The following is a 26,775-nucleotide window of genomic DNA, read 5'->3' as shown; positions in this document are numbered from 1 at the left end:
ACCGCTCAAAACTTACTTGCGTGGCTTTTGGAGTTTACCAGATTCAAAAATGACTAAAAAGACTAAATCAGCAGCATATGAACAGCGGGAATCTCATTTGACCTTATGTCGTTGTTTCAGCTAAAATGAGAAAAAAAAAAATACATTCTACAAGCTCAATTCACATTTGGGAATCATGTGGGATAACTTAACAACAACTGGAGGATTTTTAACGCGTGGAAATCTATCATACGATACCAAAACCAAGAGAAGACAACCTGAGAGGGAAAATTCACAATCAAATTTCTTCTGAATAATAATAATAATAATAAATAGTCCTGCTGTTATGACACGACTACAATTTACTTTTTCTTGCATTAGTGACGAACTGCAGTTCAGTCAACAGTGGAAAGGGGAAAAAAAAACAATGAAAGAAAAGAAAAGAAGTGATGCGACGCTACACATTTGTCAAAGTGTGACATTTTATTGTTTTCATACAGTCGGCATGGTTGAAGAAACTGGTACAGCTAGAAGACCCCCCCCGCCCCTCCCTCCCCCCCCAAAAAATACAGAATGAATACTACATGAATGCTGACTTCAACGTTTAAAAAAAAAAAAAAAAACAACTGATACTCATCAAGTAAAACGAACGAGTCTTGTGTTTCCGAGTCCGGACACCTGCAGAAGAAGAAAAGAAAAAAAAAAAACATTTGGTGATTTTGGTACGATAAACAACAGCCAGTCTTGTGCTCAAGTCTGCCGCTTACTATCTTGAATAAATGAGCAATCGTTCAATTTCATATGGAACAAGTCTCACTATGTCCAAAATAAAATTCGTTGACGTTACGTAACGTACGTAAGAGCAAATGCAATAACGGATGGGATCAAAGACAAATAAACAACATTACGAGCTACAAGTCGGCGTGACGCAGACGGACGGGACGGTACAGTGAACACCCGCACATTTGCCGAGTGGCCTCTGGGATCTGCTGAAAATTCAGACTTTGCCGTTTTGGTGCTCAGGTCAAAGCAAAGAAAAGTTTGAAGTCGTCGTCGTCAGCTGGCGGCGACGGGCTGAATTCATTTCTCGCGTTTTGCGGCTCCTCGCGGGCGTTCCCCAAACATTCACTTTTAAGCGTCAAGTACGAGCGAGCGCCCCCCCCCCCCCCCCCCCCGGCGTGATCCCGAAAAGTCGTGCCGGTGAATAATTACACAATGCCATCATTCGTGTAACGTGGCTTCGACACCGTGTGCACCCCCCCCCCCCCCCCCGGGCAAACGGCGGCTGTTCACTGTACTACGTTCCACTTCCGTCGTCAGAATACATCACTGCTACTAGTGTACAACATGAAGTTGAAGCGAAGCATACGCACCTTTAACTACATCAAAAAAATGGAGTTACGCTGATCTTTTAGAAATATTTTGTCCGGTTGAGCGCTTTCTGTGCGAGCTGACCGCTATCGTCTGTGATTTTTTCCCAGTCGGTCTGGCCCACCACGAAGCCGATTGCGCGCTTGCGATCGGCGTCCTTTTGCTCTTCCAGGTCGGCCCATCGCACCTGCAATAAATGCATACATAAAATAACGTAAAATGGGCAAAACAATTTTGTCTTAGCCATCGCAGCCAATGAACGGATATTGATTTTGCCCAACAACACGAGTACAGGAACAAAATTCAGCATTGGACCTGGGTACCTTCTCGGGCCCTGATCTATGAGCACGACGCAGCATTTGCCAAAGTAGTCCGAGACCGAGGGCGCAGCGGACGTACTGACTTACCCTCTTCTTCCCCGGCTGAGACTTGCGGGAGGCGTAGTCGTCGGGCAGCTGAAGGTAGTCCTCCAAAGCTGCCGCGTGGCCGCCGTCGCGCTTCCTCTTGCTGCCGCTCCCCAAACCGTCCAGCTTGTCTGGGGAAACGGGACCATTGCCATTCAGGTCAGCTTGCCGCTTACTGGCCAAAAGCCGATCGTTTGCCGCAATTCTTCGGCGGGCCTCGTTTCGCTTGAAATTGGCCCGATCGTGATTCGTGACCGCTTCCGGAAATGGATGAAAATACTCCAGCGTTACTTAGTTGAAGGCCCAATTTCATTGGCCATTCAAAAATGTTGAAATGTCATTTTCCCGACCGGCCCGTTTCCTTTCCGCGGCGACGAACGCCAATTACCACACGGATGCCGTTCTCAAAATTGTAAAAGACAGAAATACATTTGTGTTCCACCACTGCAGTCTATCACCCCTTCTATATAGCAAATGGGTTTTCCCAGTGGTATTGACTTCCTGTGTCAGCGTTCAACCGGGAAGACGCAGGAGCTGCTGACGCTCACGTGCGGCCCCGCCCCTTCAAGCCACATGCCCGTATTTCATATGTACAATATTTTCTTGACATTTTATGCTTTGCAATGTTGTTTGTGCAAATACATTCGGGGTGTCCCTCCAGTCCTCCTGTTTCCAGCGTGAATTCTGACAGCATTTGACAGCCTCGGCGTTACACTTCTCGGAAGCGACTCGTTGCGCTGACATCGGTGTTGCGACGATGGCACCTGGCAAGAACCGGGGCAAGTCTCTCCAGACGAATGCCTGCTCGAGTGTTTGGGTCGTTTTGTTTTTGTTTAGCGGTTGTAGAAACAGACCTTCTACCACGTGCTTAGTCAAGAACAGATCCTGCCGCGAGTCGTGCAAACTGTACTCCGCGTTGGGGCGGTTTGTACAGTCACAAACTTTCTCAAACTGATACTGAACTGCCGTCTTGCAAATGGCGAGGAATGCCTATCAAAAGTGCAAAGCCAAAGCTGCCAAATGCTGACTGTCTCATCTGAATGATACCTGGGGGAGGGGGGAGTGTAAGCTAACATTTGGGAAACCCTGCAAATATATCGTAATTTCTGGACTATAAACCGCGACTTTTGTCACACGCTTTAGACCCTGCGGCTAATTTATGCACTTTTTCAAACGGCCGCCAGGGGCGCTCCAGCGTGTGACAGGTGAAATATATGCGTCGAGGAACTTGCAACTTTGCGCTTTGTGCATGAATAAAATCAACACGATCAGACCCTCATTGTGGAAAATGCGAGAAAAAAAATGCACATGACGCAGCTTTCCAGTCGAAAGCAATCGAGCTGGCCGATAAAGAAGGAACGAGAGCTGCCGCACGTTAACTTGGCATAAATGAATTGAAGGGGAGACGCTGAAAGAACTGAAGGAATGTAAAAAGAGGAAAAAAAGCTTTCAGGGGTAATAAAAGCGGGTGGCCTGACCCGTGTCGCTGCCACCTCTCAGTGACTTTTACCGGTATGGTTTTTTTTTAACCCAGCCCTGTTAGTGCACTATTACTACCATATTGATGCTGTCTTACTGCCGGATCGCGGGCACTGTTTGGAAAGAAAAGCTAAAGTATATCATTCAAACTTTGAAAACTCTTCCTGTGCACGTGCGGCTTATGTCTGCACAAAATGTTTTTTCCTTTAAAAATGTGCTGGGTGAGGCTTATAGTCCAGAAATTACAGCACACGTTCTCTTGAGTGCCTCCATTTTGGAGGTTTTCGGCATTTGAAAGCGTCTAGAAGCAAAACCCCAGGATAAACCGAAGTTCACTGTACAACATTACAAAACACGTCAAGTCATAAAGGGTTAAACCTACCGAGTTTTGCTTCCGAGGTGTCCATCTCCCATTTGCTTTTTGGAATGTAGCCCTAGATTATGTAAAGAGACACTTCAGAAGTTAAACATCTTGACAATGTGAGGCACACAGGAAAGAGAAAAGGATTAGCTGGAAAATACATTTGGAAAAAAAAAAAACATAACTGTCTCATGAGGTCAAATGTGGAAGGACTAAAAAACTATGAATGAACTAACAAAGCAAATGAAAGACTGGCATGCAAACACTAAGCTGAGGGAAATGTGTAAAAAAACAAACAAACAAGTTTTGACAATTCTGACACGCAGTCAAATACCATATCTTCATATCAACAGTCTTTTTGTTCTTAACTGGAATCGCATCACACAAAACATGCACTATTCCATATTTACATTGTGCAAGGAAATAGTCTTTCAAGGTTTATGGCAAGTGCTGGAGTCCGGACCAAAGGTGAGTTGTTCCGGGGCGACCGAGGAACAAACGCACCATTAGGCGGCGGCGGAGTTGGAAAGACTGTGCAAGAGTGCCGTTGTCAAACAGCAAAAAGCACACAAATAATTGGATCAACGCATTTCCTTTTGGATCAAGCCACGAACGTGCTCTCGATCCGGATTCGCCTTCTGTCACTAAGTTACATGAGCCGGCGGGGAAGTTTTCAATGACATGCGTTATTGGCAGCAAGCATTTTAGAAGGTTTTTGAACACACAGTGGAACACAGAATAAGCTTCTCATTGTAGTGAAGATACAAAGCACGCATCAAATGCAAATAAAGACGGGGGAAATGTGCTCAGAAACATTTAAACAAGTGCCAAAAACAACAGAGAGAAAAACAAAAACTGCCCCCCCCCCCCCGTCCCCCCAACAATGCAAGCCGTTCACAGAAGGGTACGACTGTCCCCCCTCCTCAGTCATTCCATTCAAAAATCTTCAGATCCAGCGCGAATGGAAGGACCGCAATGCACCTTTTTGCTAATATTGTACGGTTCTTGTGCTCAATACGAATCTTAAATCTGTTTTGAAGGAAAAGTTTTTATTTTTCAAATTATTTGCAACACGTGATTGACAACACATTGCTGGATTCGATCGAACCGAAGCCGATCGGGGGCGTGACGGAGGACGATAAATTTTCCGATAATTCGAGCGAAGCACATTATTCTGAAGGGTCGCATGAAGACGGTGAAGAATGCCAGCTTTACGAAGGCGTTAAAGGTTATCAATTTGAGCCAGTTAAGACAGAGCACACGTCGGCATTCAGACGATGAAGAAGCCGACACGGCAGGCGGAGAGGAAATATCGACTGGTAAGCGCGATGGTCAACTTCTTGTCTGGTTTAGTTAGTCACAAACTGATGAATAGTAAAGGCTTCGATATCCGGAATGTATACGCAAAGTTTTCGGTCATGTAGTGATTTGGTAGGCCACAACTGCCCCAACTACTTTGTGTGTAAAATGATGATCATTGCACTAAAACACACACAAGCCTAACCCTAACCATAATGCAGTCAAAGTTGGTATATTTTCCACAAATAAGTAATATATCAAAATAATGCTTTGTTTCGGCTCGTCCCATTAGGGATCTCAGATGAACGTTCGGATTTGTTTGGCACAGTTTGAACAATAATAAAATACAAGCATTTTTACGGATTGGTTTTAGCTTCACAATCACTGAGGAATTCTCGCTTTTCCTTTCGGCGTGAATGCAATAAAAAAAAAACAAAAAAAAAACTCCCATCTCATCGTCCGCCCGCAAAATGAGTCATTTTGCAGGCAAGAGAATCTAGGTCAAAGGTCATAAACACTTATACTTTTGGGTAAAAACATCAAACAGGATATGCATTTTATGGAACAGTTGAACATATTTTCATCTCGATAAGATCATTTGACACATTTCATACACCAGCTTTCTGTTATTGTTGGCCCAGCCCTTGTTGCAGTTACAAGTCATGGACTGTAAAACTGTCAAAACATGAATTGGCAAATCGATCGTTAGTCTTTAACAGTTGTTAAGATCATTCTTCACACACACACACACACGATGTAATCTATGTTCAAAAGACTCCACATGGCTCCGGAATCTTTTAAAGGAGGACCCCGATTCCAGCTCGATGTTTAAGATGAAAGGCCTAGTCTGAATTTTCAGATTTTCATCACTGAAAAGGAAGACTCGGTCGGGCACAGTTTCATAGCTGGGCTCAAAATGTACCGCGCAGACAGGCGGGGCCTCGACGTGGCCGCGCGTCAATTTCAGCGGGTTGACTTCTCGTCCCTATTTGACGGCCACATTGCGTCACAAACGGCGCTCCTCTGATTTCTGCCGCCGGCCGTGGCAAATTTCAACATTTTACAGTCGCGTAAGGAGCACCTTTGACAACTGAACAAAGATATAAGGAACTGTTAACACCCGTGTCCGCTATGATACATATGACATGACTTCTATACAGTCAAGTTGCGTACGTTGTCTCTCTGTGGTACAGCTACCTACGAACGTCCCGAACAACGAAAAATTCAGGTTCTCGGGAAAATATTGTCCGCGGTTACAAAGGGGATTCAGGATACGAAAAGAAAAAAATGGGCACAGCGTAGCCCAAATTCAACCAAACGTAAACAATCTGTAGTAAAATGTGCTTTTACTTCCGAACAATTCACATTCGGAAACAAAACGGATTCCTTTGGTGAGCCGAGGTCGCGCTGTACGCCGCGTAAGCAACTTCACTGTGACAACTACAGGACAGGAACGAGTCCAGGACTCGGCCGTATTCTTAAAGCCTTCACGGGCTTACCACGGCGCCGCGTCGTTCCACACGAGTTACGTTCAGGAAACACACATGAAATTCAGTGACGGAATAATAATTTCACAGACAAGTCAGAAACATCAATATCAGACATATATATATTTAAAAACATCAAACCTAGCAAAAATTAAGTTTGTGGTGTGTCTTTGGAAGAAAAACAAAACAGTAATACTGTAACAAAGTGTCAGAGCAGGACGACCACAATACACTCTGAAAAGTTGCGTCTCACGTAACTCGCGTGGCCGCAGTTAATTAATACTACTATGAAGTCTTCTACTGCGCTTCCTATTGCCATAAATTCACAAGTTCATTCCGTCATCGGTTCCAACATTTGTTTAAAACATATTTCGAAAGATGCTGTTTTGTATTATATTGTATTAAGTCAACCGATTAGGATGCTAACAACAACAACAACAACAAAAAATAAAACATTTTTCTGAACTTGTTAATACTTCATTCATTTTGACCAGTTACCAAATACTGCGTGACTGCGAATTAAACTTTCAATCGATAGTATTATTATTTTATCTAGTTAAGTGATTATTCAAGAAGGAAATTGTGGCAAGTGAAAATGCTGAGTGGCTAGCAACTCTGGGAAACCACAAAAAAATTGTCATGCCCTGCAGACACGCGAAAGGGAGAAAGGCTTTATGCACGCGAGAGCCGTACAGGGAGTAGGACTGCTTTACAGGTGCTTTATCATCTGGAAGGATAAATGTCTGTGTACATTCATGCAAACATTATTATGACTGTATGAATGTGAAGTACTTTGGACCAAGAATACATGAATGACTCCATGACTAGCAAATATGTAGACTGAATACAAGTCACAGTATTTTGTGTTTCAAAAGTGTGATTGGTGCTGATAAAAAGCTGATTTCATCCATTTTTTTTTTCAACTCTTTTTTTAAATTTCTACTAAGTCCTGGCTTGAATAAATAACCTGAATTTCACATGATATGAACTAGAAAAACTACAAAGGCCAATAAAAGAACAACAAATGTGATGAATGATTCCACATGGACAAAATTGATCTCCACGGTAAAAAAAAAAAACAATGGTCACTGGAAAAAAAATAAATAAATGAAAAAAATAACGGATTACAATTAACCAATGAAAATCAACACTCCCACCCACCCTCGAGAGGATAAGCTGCTTGGAACTCCCCTGCAAAACAAAAAATACTAATGAAAAGATTCTTTAAAAAAGTAAGGTAGCGGCAAGGTGGACATCTGCCCAACGCTTTTGAGGACCCCAAAGCCTGCGTGGCTTTTCTCCGGGCACTCCTCCCACATCCCCAAAACATGCACGCGAGGTTCATTGTAGACTTTAAATGGCCAGTAGGTGCGAATAGCTGTTTGTTTACGTGTGCCCTGCAATTGGCTGGCAACCAGTTCGCCTCATGCCCGATGATCACGCTTGCTTGCACGCTTGTGAGGACGACCGGCTCCGAAAATGGATGGACGGCCCTTACAAGGTCATAACTGCAAGCACATGGTTTCTGTCAAGATCAACAGGTGGTCTTGGCCCACTCCCCGAGAACAAAGTTTTCCTGGTTCCGCAGATGTTCACCAGAGTGCACTTCAGCATGGGTCAATGTCTTGCTTTTGGCCATTCTATTTTTTGCTGTGCGTTTTAGGTCGTTATCCTTTTAGTAGACCAGTGACCTGCTAAGACCAAGCTTTCTGATATTTTCTCTCAAGAATGTCTGGATACTTTTGACATTCAACACATCCCGTGGAAGATGTAGCCACCAGTCACACAATATAAATCTCGTGTTTCGCAGGAGGGACGGTGTTCTTTTGCATCTCTGAACACATGTTAAGGTGCGTGGGCAAAAAAACGTTTGATCCAATCTGTTGAAATGGCTATTTCCAGTACTTTTTTGTGATTCACCTTCAACAGTGTGGTCCTCCAGTGAAGAAAAGAAGTATTTGAACACCCTGCTATATTGTAAGTTCTCCCACTTGGAAATCATGGAGGGGTCAGAAATTTTCATGGTAGGTGCATGTCCGCTGTGAGAGAGAGATCATCTAAACCGAAAAATCCAGAAATCACAATGTATGATTTTTTTTTTTTTTTTTTATTTAAACGATTTATTTGTGCGATACAGCTGCAAATAAGTATTTGAACACCTGAGAAAAACAATGTTAATATTTGGTACGGTAGCCTTTGTTTGCAATTAGAGTGGTCAAGCGTTTCCTGCAGTTGTTCACCGAGTTTGCACACACTGCAGGAGGGATTTTGGCCCACTCCTCCCTCCACGCAGATCTTCTCGAGATCAGACAGGGTTCCCGGCTGTCGCTGAGAAACACGGAGTCTCAGCTCCCTCCAAAGATTTTCTATTGGGTTTACGTCTGGAGACTGGCTAGGCCGCGCCAGAACCTTGATGTGCTTCTTACGGACCCACTCCTTGGTGTGCTTCGGGTCACCGTCATGCCACCACCCATCTTCAATGTTCTGACTGAGGGAAAGAGGTCATTCCTCAAAATCTCACTTTCCACGGCCGCGGTCATCCTCTCCTTGATACAGTGCAGTCGTCCTGTCCCATGTGCAGAAAACACCCCCATGGCTCCACAGTAGGGATGGTGTTCTCGGGATGGAACTCATCATCCGTCTTACTCCAAACACCGTTAGTGGCATTATGAGCAAAAAGTTCCATTTTTGGTCTCATCTGACCACAAAACTTTCTCCCATGACTTCTCGGTATCATCCAAATGGTCAATGGCAAACTTAAGACGGGCCTTGACATGTGCTGAGTTAAGCAGGCTAACCTTCCGCGCCACGCATGATTTCAAACCGTGACGTCTGAGTGTACCACCGACAGTCACCTTGGAAACGGTGGTGCCAGCTCTTTTCAGTCGTGTCGCATAGTCCTGGGCCGATTCCTCACCTTTCTAAGGATCATTGAGACCCCACGAGGTGACATCTTGCATGGGGCTCCACTCAGACTGAGACTGACCGTCACGTTTAGCTTCTTCCATTTTCTAATGTTTGCGACAACAACGAAGCTGCTCGGCAATTTCTCCGGAGCCCTTTCCAGCCGTGTGGGGTTGTACAATTTTGTCTCTGGTGTCTTTGAACAGCTCTTTGGTCTTGGCCATGTTACAAGTTTGAGTCTTACTGATTGAATGGGGCGGACAGGTTGTCTTTATGCCGGTTTCAGGATAATACATGGAGTGAAGGTGGACTTTTAAAGGCGGACTAACAGGTCTTTGAGGGTCAGAGTTCTAGCTGATGGACCGGTGCTCAAGTACTTATTTACAACTGTACCACACAAATAATTCATCCCCAAAAAAAAAAAAAATCATATATTGTGATTTCTGGATTTTTCTTTTTCGATTATCTCTCTCACAGTGGACATGCGCCTACAATGACAATTTCAGACTCCTCCATGACTTTTTTTAATTGGGAGAACTTGCAATATAGAAGGGTGTTCACGTACTAATTTTCTTTACTGTACCTTGACCTTGGAATTCACTTCATTTTATTTTAACATTGTTCAGTGTTCTTTGGTTGCCATTCATATTAGCTGTCTCTCCAATTTATCATCCATCTTCCTTTTCCGGCCACATCCGAGGTGTGCCCGAAACGTCTCAATGACGTGTCCAACTGTAGTCACAAGAATATAAATCTGCTTGGGGATGTCTAATAAATTGTCCCCTAAACACGCTCTTCAGAATCAGCGTGGACTTTATTGGCCACGTATGTAAACGACACACGGGGAATTTGTCTTGGCTTCTCTAATTTATCCCCGAGACAACTGTGGTTTGCTTTTTGTGGTCAATGTTCAGACTGGCATTCAAGAGACCCGCCACGGTATTTCGAGGACACACCTGCATTCAACCTACGGTCTCATTATTTGCAGTCTGTTTGAGAGATAGCATCATTTTTGTCCAATCCGGTTTCATTTCAAAAAAAAAAAAAAAAAATGATTCTGTTGACATTCACAATTCAGAAGCACGGTCAGATTTTCATCAGTTAATTTTCAATACATTTTTAAGTAATATTACCTTTGCCAGTTTTTTTTCAGTGACAATTGTCCATTTTCCTTTCACGATCGGACAGGTATCAACAGTTTTGTCCACGTGTATTAACGAACTATAAGAACGTAAAAGTACTTCATGTCCTACCAGATCACCCTCCTCTTCCTCCTCTCTCTTGGTTTCTTTTGCCTCCTCCTCGGGGTTGAAGTCTTCCATTTCCACCTAGTCACAGAGAGAGCAGCCATTTCAGAGCCTCCGCTAATCACAAAGGGCCACCTGGTACAACGCACCTCCTCTATAGCCGCGTCCTGCAGCAGCGCTCGAACATCCAAGCGGACCATGTGACGAGGCGAGGACTCCCAGTTGTTGGACATCTGCATTTGTCATCGGCCATCAAGAATTGGTCGCCAAAGGTTACACTTTCAAAACACGCTCATTTCATACCTTGGTGATATCCTTAAGTGTGCGTCCGTGGGCGTTTCTCTTTGCACAAGTGTGGGTGTCAGCAGTGATTTCAGCAATGTACACCTTTTGCGAAACAGGCAAAAGACGAATATGAACCTTGAGAGATCTTTTTTTTTTTTTCTCCCCCTCCTCGCTTCACCGCGGAATTAACCAACTGACCTCGAAACCTTTCGTTTTGGCAGCACTCCAAAACTGATCAAAGTGGCTGACCCTGTCGTTGATAGTGTCCAAAATGATGAAAGGGAAAAAGCCATCGTCCAGAGTCTTCTTAAACGTCTTCAGCATGCTGCTGCGGTAAGTGGACTCCATCTCTGGCTCATACTCGTACTCGAGAACCTGGAGGACAACACGTTCTTATTTGAGTCCTTCCAATTTCACCCACCTAATGGGTGGAACGTTGTTTCAAATGAAGTCCGTTGACGTGAAGTGAAGGGGCTTCTCATTGAGACAAATCGTGGTTTTACCTCAGTCTGGTGGCAAGGGTGTCTAAAACCTCTTACTTTAAGATTTTTCATTTTGGTGACAGGGTTCGGTTTTGAAAGAACTCTTCTACCATAGCCCACTTTAGTGAGATGCTCCCTTTCCTTCTTTTCAGTGATCCTTACCTTTCTCTTGACCCTTTTGCCCGTGTCTGGGTCTTTCTCGACTTTCTCAACTTCAGTCATAAAGTAGTCATCCAAAACCAGAACTCTTGGAGGGGCTCCGCCACAGTCCACCTCTTTATCCTGAAGATTGGGATAGAATCGTGATTGTTAACTCGCCCTTTTGCAAAACAAAAAGGTGTGATGCCAACTCACCCGTATGAGCTTTGCAACGTGACTCTTTCCGCTCCCCGGCAGCCCCCTCATGATGATGACAATCTGTCGTGACAAAGTCTTCAAAATGAGAACTGGGGGATGTGAGCATTTCGGCGAGAGACGCAGCAGTAATAAATACCCTTTCGGGGCGCGACAGCCTTCCGGGGGGTTTGAGAATGTCGTCGACGTTCTTGATCTCGGGCTTCTTCTCAACAGGTGGGAGTGACTGTGGCGGCGGCGGCGGCGCCAGCGGCGGTGCGGCGGGGGGCCCACGTTCCTCTGGGTAACTTCTGTCTGCTGGACAACACTGTTTTAAGTACTCGTGAAACCCAAAACACATATGCTACATTGTCAGAAATAAGGATGTATACACAACAAATGATCTTTTCGTTGTCCAAGTTTGTACATTTCTGACTTCAAAGTTTTCTTTTTTACCTAGCCAAAAATAGGGCCTTGGTAGAATCTTACCAAAAGGTGAGGAGGTATGGCCGTAGCGCTCGGGACCGCCACGGTCAGGTCCGGCGCGCTCGTACAGAGGCCTCTCGTAACCGGGCCTTCCGAAAGGATCCTCCCGATCGCGGCTGCCACTTCGGTCCCTCTCTCGAAGGTCGCACTCTCTTTCCCGGTACCCCGGACGAAATGGGCGCCTATGACAAAGGAAAATGCAAATATGTTTCATCTTATTTCTTCATCCAATTAATACATACATAACTGTAGCGTTGTACCTTTCGTCAACCATCAATAGTGAGCTTGCATTCAAAATAAACAAAACATTACATGGACCCGGAAACTGAATACGTCAAAAGGGCTTCGATGAGAGAAGCTGAGAAGGAACTACCTGTCGTCTCGGTCTCTTGGGGGGTACCGTTCCCTTCCAAAACGTTCTCTTTCATATTCTGGTGGTGGTTTTTCTCGGTAGAATTCTCGTTCTCTAGTGTACTCCCGACGGTCCGTGTAAGGATCTGGTCTTCTGTCATAATAGGAATCCCTGCTGTAAGGATCTCGAAGAGATTCTACAGGCAGAGCACAACAATCAGTCCCAAAATATTCCACCTTACTTTTTTACAGGTTAATAAACGCACCTTTTTCATAGCCTCTGTCTGGGTCAGGCCTCAACACAATCCTCTCACCATAAGCGATCCGCTCCACAGTGGTACCCGGTTCTAAAATATTCATTATTCACCGTCACAAAGCATATAACTCTTAAAAGGAAATGTGCTTTGGTTTGCTACCACATACCATGTCCATGGCCGTACTCCACAGTCTTTGGAACCACCGTATGGACAGGAGCGGCAGGATTTGTATCCCAAGACTGTGTTTTAGCCATATCGGGAGATGTGGACATGCCCTGTGACATATTCAACGAGAACGAGCCATTTGTTACAACGAGCAGGCCCTACAAAACTCGGCATTCATGCTAAATACATCGGGTGGTGACCTTCAGAACATTTCTGACATCTGGTGGGATCTCCAAACCAAGGAGCTCAGCAGGGAGGTCGGGTAAAGTCTCAGCAGGTGCATTTTGAGATGAAGTATCAGGCTTCCCCTCCTGCAGTTCCCTTGAGAACCAAAAGGAGAGATGGCTGAAAAACAAGAATGCCAGACTACATGGCACTAGCGCTAGTTCGGGTGTAACTTACCTCATCCGTTTTAATTCTTGAGCAGCTTTCAATATGATTTCATGTTGTCGCTGAGAAAGCGCGAGCACATTCCCTCCCTGCTGCTCTGATGAACTCTCTGGCAGGTTTTTGTCATTTTGGTGTGGAGGTCTATCCAAAGAACCTTCGTCTCGACGGTCTCGATAGGGTGAATACGTTCTCTCTTGCGCTGGGTCAAATCTTGAAGGCCGATCCCATTCCGAAGGACGTGCTAGATCGTCCGGTCTGGATGGTGGCTTGTCCATGTAATCGAGATCTCTGGTATCACCTCTTCTCCGGTCAAAGTCATCGAATGGATGCGGTGGACCTCGCTCTCTTTCCTCAAGCCAGCGCTCGTCCTGGAAGTAGTCTGAGCGAGGCGGTGGATACTTCCTGTTTGGTGGTGACCGCTCTTGGTCCCACTGAGGATCAAAAAACCTGCCCTCGCGTCGAGCGTCATCAAGATGTGGCGGCCTCCGGTGATAGTCTTCTTCTCCATGACCATAGTCAAGTTCCCTGTTATCAAACTCCTCACTGAAACCAAACCTGTATCCTTCTTCTTGTTCATGCAGTGCGCTAGGCCGCATCATGCCTCTCGCCATTCCACGAGCCATAGGCGGTCTTCTCATGTCTCTTCCTCTTTCAATTATCTCGTGGGGCATTGGCGGGCGTCTTGCGTAAGGTGGCTTCCAATCTTCCTCACGCTCCATCTCTTCGTGATAAAATGGTTCCTCGTTGGCTTCCATTAGTTTGTGAGGTGGTGGCGGTGGCCGCATGCCTCTTCCTGCACCTGAGTACATCGAGTCATGCGGATCGTCACCACGATACATGTGATCAGATTCATCCATGGCCATATCACCGGAGTCCATACCATAGCCGAAAGAATCTTCATCAACTGGCCCATGCGCCCGGTGCGGGAGGGGTCCTCGTTCCTGCATAAAACCAGGGGGGCCCTGTGGTGGGTGACCGCGTGGTGGAAGACCACGTGGTGCATGGCCACGTGGACCACGACTGTGTGGTGGACGGCTGCGGTCAGGTGGAAATGGGGGTCTCATCCCTCTCATTGGAGGATCGCCCTCTCCCCAATAAGATTCATCTTCATCATAGTACTCAGCTGAATCATCATCTTTCCATTGACGGTCGATGGGTTCCCCGCGCCCCATGGGGGGGCCGCCTCGCCCCATTGGAGGGCCGCCACGCCCCATGGCGGGGCCTCCTCGCCCCGGGGGCGGACCTCCTGTGCCAATATCCGGTCCTGGCCTACCCAAGAGTGGCCCGTCTCTGCCTATGGGCAGACCACCTCTACCCATTGGTGGACCACCTCTACCCATTGGTGGACCTCCTGTGCCGATATCCAGATCTGACCTACCCAAAGGTGGCCCGTCTCTACCCATGGGCGGTCCTCCTCTTCCCATGAGCGGTCCTCCTCTTCCCATGAGCGGTCCCCCTCGTCCCATGGGCGGTCCCCCTCGTCCCATGGGCGGTCCCCCTCGTCCCATGGGCGGTCCCCCTCTTCCCATGGGCGGTCCCCCTCGTCCCATGGGCGGTCCCCCTCGTCCCATGGGCGGTCCCCCTCTTCCCATGGGCGGTCCTCCTCTTCCCATGGGCGGTCCACCTCTTCCCATGGGCGGTCCACCTCTTCCCATGGGCGGTCCACCTCTTCCCATGGGCGGTCCACCTCTTCCCATGGGGCCACAGCCCCTGGCTAGAGGGGGATGTCCTCTCATCATAGGCCCACCTCTACCCAACATTGGTTCTTCATAATAATCCTCTTCTGCTTCAAAGTGATGATCCTCTGGCATCCAAATTTCTTCACCTGGTTCCTCACACACTTCTTCGCCAAACTCTTCATATGAAGGATCTTGCCACTCATAGTCCTCTTGTGATTCATACAAATCTTCCTCGGGAGGCATAAATTCATGAGACATTTCATTTGTTAGCCCCACCGGTGGTCCGGTGTTTTGTCCCATGAAGTCTCTACGTCCCTCCCCCTGTCCTGGTCCTTGCATGAGTAACACGGACTGACCCTGCTCTTTACCGAGTGGAGGTTCTATAGATCCAGAGCTTGACTGCAATTGTCTAGTTGGTTGTATCTCCTGTTGTTTCTGAGAGGCCTCTGAAAACCCAGAGGGAGGGTTGTTATTTTTTGACGGGCCATTGGCTTTGGGAAAGTTCTGCGAATGGCCCTGTTCTGATTCAAGAGGAACATCATCAGGCTGGGATGGGATATCTTCAGCTTGTTTGGGTGAGTTGCAAATGTCCATAGTATCATCGTCCTCTGTGCTTGCTGTTCTGGTTTGGGGTATAGGTTCATTGACAAAAAAATCAACAGTTTCAAGCGAGTCATTTGTCATATCATTATCCGTGGTCAATTTACTAGATTGAGTTTCACTCTTTTGTTGATCAGACTGTGGCAATTCAACTGACGAATCTACACTGGCAGGTTGTGTTGGGGCTTGTGGTGGGGGTCCTTGCTGTTTTTGTGGAGGAACCGGTGGGCTTTCGGTGGGAGGCTGAGGGCCAGTGTGTCTCGGGGGCTGGTCAAACCTAGACTGCCGACGGAATGGGAGTTGTGACGGCTGGTCAAATCTGGGGGGACCGTCAAAGGGCTGGTCAAATCGAGGAGGCCCATCAAACCGCGACCGTGGCTGGTTAAAACGAGGTGGTCCGTCAAAGCGTTGGTGGGGTTGATCAAACCGAGGTGGAGCATCAAAGCGCGTTCCAGGTTGGTTAAACCGAGGTGGGCCGTCAAAGCGTTGTTGCGGTGGCGGAAATGAAGGGGGACGCTCGAAACGCCGATCAAATCTTGGAAATCCACCGAATGGCATAGGCTGGTTGAATCTGGGGAGAAACATTGAACTTACAGATAGGAATGTAGTTACCTTCAACATTGGATACATATTGTTTCGTCTTTTGGCCATCTGTGCCGAATCACATGGAAAAATAAATACTGTTACTGACCTTGGACCTCCGATGCTGTTATAGTTCGGTGGTGTAACGTTGACAGGGCACGTGGGCCCCATTCCAGCAGGAGCACCTCCTCTTGGTGGTGGTCCAGCAGTTTGAGTGTGCAGAGAACCTGGAGGCGGACCAGGTGGCAGACCGGGCGGCGGACCCAGCAGCGGACCGGGCGGCGGACCCGTCAGTGGACCTGGCGGCGGACCAGGTGGCGGACCAGGCGGCGGACCCGTCAGTGGACCAGGCGGCGGACCAGGCGGCGGACCAGGCGGCGGACCAGGCGGTGGACCAGGCGGTGGACCCGTCAGCGGACCAGGCGGCAGACCCGTCAGCGTACCAGGTGGTGGACCAGGCGGCGGACCCGTCAGCGTACCAGGTGGTGGACCAGGCGGCGGACCCGTCGGTGGACCAGGCGGCGGACCCGTCGGCGGACCAGGCGGCGGACCCGTCAGCGTACCAGGTGGTGGACCAGGCGGCGGACCCGTCGGTGGACCAGGCGGCGGACCCGTCGGCGGACCAGGCGGCGGACCTTGGGATGTCACACTAGCCGGAACCACAGGTGGTGGTGGCTGATTCATTGGCGCTTGAGTCACTGGTGGTGGCATTTGCATGTCTTGTCCAGGGTAAGCGGCATACTGGCCCATAGCTACATTATCATACTGCATTGCAGCATACGGCACCAGCGCAGTAAGAGCAGTAATTGTTCCCTGAATGTGAGCATTGGTGGCATTCATCTGCTCTTGCCACTGCTTCCATTGGTTCTCATAGTCATGCAGCTGGTCTTTGTGTGGATATGTCTGGAACTGCTCAAACCACAGCCTGAAAGTAACCTCCCAGTCTTGGAATAGGGGGATGAACTGCTGCTTTTGCATTTCATAATGCCTTAGTTGCATCTCGGGTGACATCGACTGCAAAGAAATATAGAGCAAATAGTGGACATTAAATTGTGTCTTCACTCAGACAGATCGTTTGCTGATGGCGGACGTGTTGCGAATGATTTACTAAGTGGACGATATCTTTCTCTAAGATCCCAAATAAAGTTTACTAAAAAGCTTTCGGCCACTGTTGTGCAACAGGTCTAAAACTCCATGCAAACTAAAAACTGAGCGACGGGAGTAAAGTGTTGAAATCTTCCTGACAAACTGCACCATGGATACACTTTCATCCGCCATTTCATATTTCAAATTCATATCTAAATAGCGCCTCAGAAACTTAGTGCGTTCTCCCCGGACGGATGAGTTGTTTGTATGTATCAGGCCACTTTTTTTGGGAAGTGAAGGCAAGGACGACCGGAGTAATGGTTTTGCGCACGGAACATCGCGACAGCTTATTTCTCTCATATTTAAAGGAGGGCTTGGTCAGCATTGAAGTTTGAAAAATTGAAACTGAAAGTGTCAGCGGATGACCCCGATCATTTTGGGACATCCGGCAACCCTGTAAAGGTCACGCTTGCCCGAGTGCGTGGCAAATGGATGCGCAGGTTTGCGCCCATCAGTTTTGTTTTGTTTTTTTTTTTGTCACGCATAATGGGGGATCTGGATCCCTTTCCTGGGGGAACAGTGTCACTGTGACAAAGTGGAGATTATATTGCGTCGAAAATTTAGGACAGCAAACCTGGAAAAAGACCAGCAGTAATTGTCACAGTGTCGTGCGGCCTCGGGACACGGAAATGCTGAATTTTGAGGAGCTTTGCCAGTGGTGACGAGGACAACAAAACAGGTTTTAAAAGCCCTTCTGTGGTAAGGGACAAACTTCCCAAGAGACTAGAAAACTTTGGATAGTTGGCACCCACCTGCAGGTTTGGAGGTTGTTGAATGAGAGGCTGATACTTTTCGAGAATCTGCTGTAGCTTTTCGTGCTGCTGCATGAGAGCCTGATAATGTAAGCTAACTCGCTGCTGCTGAACCTGCTGCCACTGAGCCGCCGCAGCCTGGAGCTGCTGGAGACGGGCCGCCTCCTCGGGGTCTTGCTTTTTGTCAGGCTTGAACACAAACGCGCGATAATTAGCGCTAACCACGGAAAGATTCAGTCGGACAATTACGTGTTATTGGAGAGCAGACCCGAGGAAATGAAGCCTTGGCTCGTGGGCCACACCAACATTGCGAGAAAGCTCACCTCGGGGGGCGGAGGCGGGGCCGGCTGCTCTTCCTTCGGAGGAGGGGGCGGAGGCGCACCGTTAGGCGGCTCGGACGGAGGAGGAGGCTGCGCCGCTTGGCTGTGGACCGGCTCGGCATCCTTTTGATTCTGCTTGGCTTTCTCTTGCCTCAACTTCTGCAGATTCTCCAGATGCTGCTTGTACCAAAGTTGCTGTTGATCCTACGCAAAATTTCACAAGGTATTCAATGGCTAATATTGACTGAAGTCAGATAGCGCCTCCGCTTACAAAATCAATTTGTTCCGGAAGACATTTCGTCACGTCAACTTGTCGCAAGCAGAAGCACTTTTTACACGTAAATAGCCTAATCCGTTCCAAGCCCCTGCCAAAAATAACCATTCATTGTATATAATGCAAAGAATACCATAAACCTTTGGCGTTGGGTGACTACGGGGAAGGAAAAGGTGAGTGAGAGAAGCAAAAGGCATCGTGGGGGACAAATGTTTGATAGCCAATAGAGAACATATGAAGAAATATACGCACGCACACAACTTCATTCCACCAAAGTTTACCAGGGGTAAAGAAAGATGAATAAACTAGCGGAAGAAAAAAAAAAAAAAAACACAACAACAACTGTACTCAACCAATGTGCGCTAGCGTGTGATTTGGTGACTGTCGAGTGTCCAAGGGAAACAAATAGCATCATGGGTAGAGACTGACGTCCTCCTAGCCAAATGGGATGCCAGGAAGACGCTAGGGTAACAGCCAATGGGAGAGCGGGTCTATTGCGCCACACGTACCGAGAAACAAGATGTGCAAATCCAGCACCTATTTTTTCCTTCCCTGTCCTGAATTTTCCTCCGTAACTAGACAATATTTTTCCGAGGATGCCATTCGGAACCCGAATTTTTCAGACATTCATAACTGGAGGTAAATAAGTTATGAGTTATAATACGACAATTGACTAAGCCTGGGTCTTTATTTACCTGCTCATGTTTGTGTTGAGCGAGCTTCGCAATGATGTGAGCCTTTTGGAAAATACAGTTTGGGGTGGGGGGGGGGGGGGGGGGGGAGAGAGAAAAGACTAAAATCTAGACCATGAGAAGTTATTGACCAGAAATTGGTGCTTTTTCGGGTGTCTTGGCTTGAACATTTTCATCAGGACTCGCTGACTTTGAAAGATTTGTCCCGGTCTAATAATCCCATCAACTTTGTTACCTGCAAATTGGATCCGTCGTTGTCTTTGGCGCCAGTTTCCTTCCCTTTGGCCGACTGGGGCTCAGGCGGCGGAGGAGCCGGCTGGGACTCGATCTTGTGCGCCTGAGGAGGCGGGGGCGGCGGCTGCGAGAGGTCGACCTGCGTCGCCGCCGCGTCTCCCTTCACGTGGCTCTGCGGGCCGGCGCTCCAATCCTGCGGAGTCGGTTCCGTCGACTGCCACGGCGGGGGCGGCGGCGGCGCAGAGTAGCCCCCCGGGGGTCCGCCACCGTAGGCCGGCGGCGGGTTGCCGTGCTGGAGCACATTCTGGAGCTGCTTCTGGTGCAGCATCTGGAGCTGCTGCATCTGCTGGCGGTGCTGCTCCTGCAGGCTCGAGAACGTGGAGCCGCCCGCCGAGGCCTGCAAAGAGCCGAAAGCCGGCGGCGGCCCGGCGTGGCCTCCGACCGGCATCTTTCGCGGGCCGGGCCCTCCGTAGTTTTGCGGCTGGGGCGCGCCGTAGTTGCCCCAGGAAGGGTACATTGTTTCGGACACAGGCGCCGCCTTTGTGCTCGCGTTCAGCCGCGGGCCGCTTCTCCCGATGCTAACGCTCGCTCGCTAGCTAGCTAGCTAGCTAGCTAGCTGTGGTGAAAACGTGAGCGGCTCCATTCTGCGACACCGCGGGACGACGGCCCAGCAAACGCGTCTCCCCCCCCCCCCCCCCCCGTAACGCCTGAACTTATTACTTGGAATAAAAAAAAAGTACTTTTATCTTGACGGTACTGTGGCGTCCGTCGGCTGGAAATTGGAATGGCTGCGAATGCGCGACCGCGAAGTGACGTCACGCAGGCTGGGTTGACGACTTCCGGCAAAACTTCGCCTTCCGCGAAAAAAAAAGTTTCACTTTTTCATTTCATTCGATTCGTTCATTCTTTTCATAAATGTATGTTTCATTAGTGGCGAAGAAAATGAAATGAATATTGTGAAACCAACAAAGGTAAAAAAAAAAAAAAAGATCAAACGTGTAATAAAACGTGAACTGATTTGTTTTAGTCACAAGAAGAGATATTATGTCAGATTGGAATAAATGATTTTGTTGTCAGTTTATTTTGCTTTTGCTTCAACAACCTTAAGAAAAGTATGATGTCTGATTTTTACCACTTGAGGGCGTTATTTACAAGATTTCTGCTTCCAAAGAAGTCACGAGTTGTTGATTTTTTGTTTTTAATGTTATTAAAAACAACAACAACAAATCACAGGAATGATGATGACAATAATACAGCAGCAATTGTCTCAGTCGTTCTGGGGTATGAGTCACCCAGGTGAATATGTCCAGAAGAATACTGGTGCTGTTGTTGAATAAATGTATGCAGTCACCAGAAACAAAAGAATGGCAAGAAATGAACAAACGTTTTTAGGGGGTGTGGGGGGGGGGGGGGGGCGAACAATTTATTATGTGTCCCACCGATGACCTGGCGGCTCACTTCATGCAGAGCCAACGAGTTTCGCTCACCCTTGAGGTCCGACCCACATGCACCAGAGCCTTTTTTTGGGGGGGGCGGGGGGGGGGGGGGTGTCAACTTTAGATCAGCAGTAAATGCGTTATTTATTTTTTTTAATTTATTTATTTTTTTGGGGAGCGGGGCCACTTTCAAAAAGAAATCGTTCAAGCGGATTAATCAAGGACGCCCTGTTTCATGTCCCCCTTGAATTGGTTTGTCAGCAGTGTTTTCATCGTGCCTAATGACTTCCCATTTCACCGATTGTTGAACGAGGAGAAACGGGCTCCTCACGATTGGGGCTCTTTGGCTTAAGACGCCCTTTCGGTGACTAGCGAAGACAAAGTCACCGAGGCCTCGCGTTGAGGGAGCCCTGATCCGTGATTGGGGGGCCCCGGCGAGAAAACGACATGTGCGGTCCGGCGGTACCCGACGGGAACAGAGCGCCGATGATCCGGCTTAAGGCCACCGGGGACGGTGCTGGGAAAGCGACACGTTATCGCCGTTCCAGCGGCAGCCGGAACCGACGTTTAAAAGCAGCCGGCCGGAAACGAAACCAGTTTTACTTTCGGGATTGTTTTTATATTTAGTTGATTTGGGCCAAATGAAGTCTGTTCAATAAACTGAAAGCAACAACAAAAACAATCCGTGACTTTTATTTTGACACACAAGATCAATCAAGATGGCAGGCGTTGCACAGGATGTGTAACATTATTAATCGCTACTAGTCCAGTACTGCCGAACAGCAAAAAAAAAAGTGATGTAATTGCTTCCCGTCAGGACTTTTAAATCTGTCAAAGGTTTGATGAAGTTTGGCGCTGAAAACAAATGTACACATTTTGGGCCCCCTGCAAGGCGATCTAAGATGTTATTATCATTTACGAAACTAATTGTTCCCGCTGTTCCAATACTTTGGGAGCAGTTGATTCATTTTTGCAAAGAACCGACCATGAAGAACACAAAGAATTTGCGGAATTAACATTTTTGACACGCTGAAATCCCTTTCATATTTTCCGAGGGGTTCAAAGTGACCCCCCATGTTGATCAGCACTTTTGGGAAAGCGAGAACAAAGAAACCAGAAATCGCTCGCAGAATTGAGGACGCTGCATTTTCTCTGTGACGAACAAGAAAATGCTCAATGGAGGCTAATGGATCCCCAACAAGTCCATGCGCCGCTTCCAAAATGCTTTGTTTGGCAAATCAATTTTCCCATAACCCGGTGAGGAGAAAAGTGATGCGGATTGATCGGCACCCCCCCCCCCCCCCCGACTTTGGTTCCAGAATATTGTTTGATGGCTGGATAGATTCATTGCTGTGACATTTTTGAAGCTTAGCTGTTCTTGGGGGTCAACACCCGCAGCTCGGCGTGAATCCTTCGCTGTCAAGCCTCCGGGTGAGGACGGAGGCCTCGGTCAACTTTTTTCCAAAACGCAATCCCGCCGCTAAATGGCACTTTGTTGAGCGCAGAGGTGATAAATTGAAAAATACAAAAACCGCCGCCCGACACTTGTGCCATCCAAGTTCATTTCCTGCCGCCAAACAAACGGGCTGCTATGCTTCACGGGAAAAAGTTGATGATCCCAGTCAATGTGGGTGTTTAGGGTGGGAACACCCGCACTTTTCCCAATTGAAAGTTTCGAGTCCCATGGCCTCAATTTTCCCGGCGAGAGCGTTTGACATCGCCGCCTTTGGACACACCAGCCGTGAATGGGCGTGTTTCCGCACCCACACATTTGCCAGTGGGGAGAGGGTTCAACACCCGGGCTTTTTCCAGAAGTCCCACCGTCTGTCACACCCTCAGCAGAGATGTCGATGGTTCAAGACGAGATACTTTTCCCTGTCATAGCATCCAATAGCTACAGACCCCTTGTCATTGCCTCAGTTAAGGCTGGGGGGACTTGAGGGGTGTTCAACACCCGCACTTTTCAATGCACCAGTGTGGAATGTGCATGTTTCAACGCGCACACATTTCCCAGCAAAACACTTTTTGCCATGTTAATGGCCACCCTTTTTTTTTTTTTTTTTTCGGTGAAAAGTCTCAACAAAATTTTTCGGCTCAGCCTCCGAGTAAGGAGCAAGTTCACACTTCAAGCGCCAGTCGAGCGCTTTGACGCTATCCGACTGCAGTTCCAAATCGGAAGGCAACGCTCCGATTGCGGGACGCCCCCCCCCCCCCGACACATCTCCACTCGCTGACCTATTGGCAGGCGTCAACGGGAGGCCTGCTGAAACGTTGGCGCGGCGATCAGAAGCCATCGGCGGCGGGATCTATCTATCGTCTCTATTTACACGCGCTGTCCTCTTGAAACTCTCTTATTGATCCTGGCCCCGGGGGGGGGGGGGGGGGGCAGATCTTTTATGTGGCCCGCGAAGGCAAATCATGTGCGTTCCAAATTGTTCCAAGGTTGAGATCTTTTAAGCATTTTTGTGTGACCAAACATGAACAATGATTGAAAAAACGCATTAGGCTTGATTTGGGATTCCAAAAGGAGTTCATAAATTCCTTGTGTAAATATGATGAGGACTAACTATTTGTATGTTTTCAGGCTGTCATGGCAACCCTCTGAGGGAAACCGTAACTACAATGTGGCCCGCGATGATAATGAGCTGTCAAGTCAGAATCAGAAGTGCCACTGTCATGGCCTCTTTTGGTTTGTCAGTTTTACTTGGTTTCTCTGGTTTGTGTCTCCCCCCCCCCACCCCCCCAACCCATGGGCCTTTTTGGAAAATGAAATAGCATTTTGTTGCGATTCCTGGACTCCCGCACTTGCGTCCTTGAGAGCTTAGAACAAAAATGGTTTGCTGAGTTCTTGAACGTTGGTCTTTGTCCGCCGAATGCACAGGAACCAAATCCCGCCAGGCGCGCCGAGCTCTCCAACTGATCGCTACCTGCACGTTTTCATCATTAATCGTCAAACATATTTGTTGACTTCACGGCGTCTTTCAGCTGCTCCAGGTTTCGATGCCGCTGAAAGGCTTTTCGAGGTGACGCGTGTCTGTCGTGACCCGCCTCGCTTTCGGCTCTCATCTTTGAGCCGATTTTCCAATCTTTGTCCCTCAAGAGCTTTAACCCCCCCCCCCCCCCCCCAAAGACAAAGAAAATCCTTTCTGATGCGAACCCGCATAGTTGCCTTAATTGTTGTCTTTTCCGCATATTTAATAAAAGCTTTTTAGCTTGACGCGGTTTAATTGCGTTCTGTTCCGCAAATTGGCTGGTGTTAATCTGTTTTCAACTCATTAAGTCTTAGCCGCTGACTCTGCCCCTAATTGGATCAAAGATTTGAGGTCACGTTTGTTGCCTTCTTCCCCGACGCGAAACCCGCGCAACGTTTCCCAGGCCATTGAAGAAGGATCGGATCGTGCCGAGATTAATTGCGGAGCCCTACTGCGTTTTGGTGTTGTGAAAAACGATACATAAATGTCATTTATTCAAATGGGCATAAACAGCATATTTGAAGACAAAAAGTGGATCAACACATGTTGACAGATAATCGAATAATCCTCAGAGGGGTTAATCCCTCTCCAAATAATGACAAATATTATGACATCTTCTTTGTGTGCGTCCGCAAGGCCGTTTTATACCGCTTCATGTCGGCCAAGGAAGGCACACGAGAAGGAGCGGCACAATGAATTGGATTGCGGCATTAAATCATGTTGCACTAACCGTTTCATTTTTGCAATTGTATTTGATTACGTTTACCTAAAGTCCAACATTATAAAGTGCTATTTTTCCTTTTAAAAAAAAAGTCATTTTTTTGAAGGGGAGGCCGTAACGAAGAAACGGCATTTCCATTCATCTCAATGCAAAAAGTTGCTTTGCGATCCGAGCGCGGTCGTCTGAAGAATGAAAGTTGCGTCTCAGGGGCCCGCTTTTTCCGTATTTTAGGAGCGTCGCCGTCTGCCTCAACACCAGAAAATAATGTCCTGCCCCCTCCCCCATCCCCCCTCCAAGCTTTAAGGAGTTGTCGGCGCTTTCGGAGCCGAGACTAAACCTGCTTCAACCCCGAGGACCCTCCCCGCCCCCCACGCGTCCCCTGCCCACCATTATTTGCAAAACGCAACCTACGATGCAAATGTGACACTTGGCTTTTTTCTTCTTTTTTTTTTTTTTTTACTGTGGCGACCGCACACCCGTGTCGCGCTCTGATTTTACGAAAAAGTTCCACTTTTCCTCTGAGGTGCGACACACATCAAAGTGAATAAACAGAGCATCACGTGGAGGTCAAATGCGAACGTTTGTGATGTCTGCCTCCTTCCTACGCTAAAGGAAGACGTAACAAAGCAGCCAAATAAAAGCACAAGACAAGACTTCACTCTCCTGGCAGTAATTATATATTATACATATATAATATTTTGCAAACCCTGCGGTGGCAATTCCATCCGCCTTGGGGAACGCCACCTAGTGCTGCACGAGGGTTTTACGGCCGCCGGCGTGGCCTCTGCGAACCCGAAAAAGGTGGAACAAAAGCCAGAAGAAACCCACAAGATGGCGGACGACACAAGAACCCAAGTTGGTGTATCTACGAGCAAAATGGTGCAATACGCATGTCGGGACACCGATTGGCGCATTCCGAGACAGGATTTCCCTCGAGAGAGAGTCTCAAAGGGACTTTCCTATCGCTTCTGTGGGCCGCTGACAGCGACTCCAGTTCCAGTTCCAGTTCCAGTTCCAGTTTTCGTTTTCGTTTTAGTTTAGCTCGAGGAAATTGCTCGATAGCCAAACAGCGATCAGTGTCATGAATCTACGAGGGAATCAAGGCGTTCACGAGCCGTCGGCGACGCATCAGTCGCGGTAGCTGCTCATCGGCGGCAACAGATAGAACAATAGGGGTCTGAGGATTGACCCCTGGGTAGCCCCCACAAATTTGAAGCCATTTAGACCTTCCATCGTCACAAGGTCGATGCTAAGGATTGCTTGTTCTCAATCTGGGAGCCGATCGTATAACGTCGCTCGAAGGAAACGGAAAGAAGACTCTGTAAAGTGTTTGTCACTCCCTGGCGGTTTGCCTGCATTCTCCCTTGTGCCGTCAGTTGTCGTCGGCGCCTCCAGAGGGCGCTCCCTCCCTCGCCTTTTGCGCCAGGCCCGTCCGTCGCTCATCTGGGGGGGGGGGAACCTGCCCTTCAGCCCGATTGGGCGCGTGTGGATTCGGAAGCCATAAATCACGACCTCCTTCAATTTCCACCGGAGGCACGTTGATGGTTGACGTCCCGCCGCGCTGGCGCGGTCGGCGGCGACGCCATTCCGGGTAACCGTGACTGACACTTTACGAGGCAGACTCGGCCCGCTGAATAACGTTCGCCGGACGGCGCAAGGTCGTCGTGCGGGTATAGATTTTTAGAGACGGAAGCGTGACAACGGCGGGTCGACGGGAGGACAATTAAAACGGCGCCGGGGTTCAACTTTCGTTGACATCGCACGCGACACGTTTGGACCCTGCGGAGTTGAAGTTGGGCTTTTACGGCGAGTCGTGAAACTTGCCTAACGGGCTTCCACCCGAAAGCAAAGACTTTTTTGTGTAATTATCACTTAGTAACCCATACACTGCATTCCCACATTGCTCCTGGACCTCATCAGGAGCAACTCGAGGTTTGGCCTTTGGAAGGGGTCAAGGGTCAAAGCACATTCGACAGCTTAGACAACGTGGTCTCGCGAGCCTTTTGAGACTTCATCGCAACGGCTGACATGTTGCTTGAGAGGCGAGTGAAACGCATCTGCGTGGGGGGGGGGGAGGTGGTTTCCCC

The 26,775-nt window shown here is 48.1% G+C and overlaps 1 protein-coding gene across 1 annotated transcript; it reads right to left on the bottom strand.

Annotated features, from left to right (window-relative positions):
* Positions 1-530: 530 nt before the first annotated feature.
* ylpm1 (YLP motif containing 1) lies at positions 531-20,317 on the bottom strand. The gene is made up of 21 exons (XM_061812883.1): positions 19,561-20,317; positions 18,363-18,563; positions 18,040-18,228; positions 16,251-17,155; positions 13,293-16,130; positions 13,091-13,211; positions 12,892-13,000; positions 12,735-12,815; positions 12,491-12,665; positions 12,121-12,299; positions 11,792-11,949; positions 11,653-11,715; positions 11,461-11,580; positions 11,015-11,191; positions 10,835-10,918; positions 10,681-10,764; positions 10,538-10,612; positions 3,616-3,667; positions 1,758-1,885; positions 1,353-1,537; positions 531-657 (listed from the first exon to the last, which is right to left on the bottom strand). Exons 1-20 carry the CDS (start codon positions 20,074-20,076, stop codon positions 1,391-1,393), a joined length of 6,402 nt encoding a protein of 2,133 aa, XP_061668867.1. The 5' UTR covers positions 20,077-20,317; the 3' UTR covers positions 531-657; positions 1,353-1,390.
* Between the last annotated feature and the right edge of the window lie 6,458 nt (positions 20,318-26,775).

The sequence above is a fragment of the Syngnathoides biaculeatus genome, chromosome 23, assembly GCF_019802595.1.
Source record: "Syngnathoides biaculeatus isolate LvHL_M chromosome 23, ASM1980259v1, whole genome shotgun sequence".
NCBI lineage: Eukaryota > Metazoa > Chordata > Actinopteri > Syngnathiformes > Syngnathidae > Syngnathoides > Syngnathoides biaculeatus.
The sequence above is the reverse complement of the archived record's forward strand: the minus strand, read 5'-3'. Positions and strand labels throughout refer to the sequence as shown.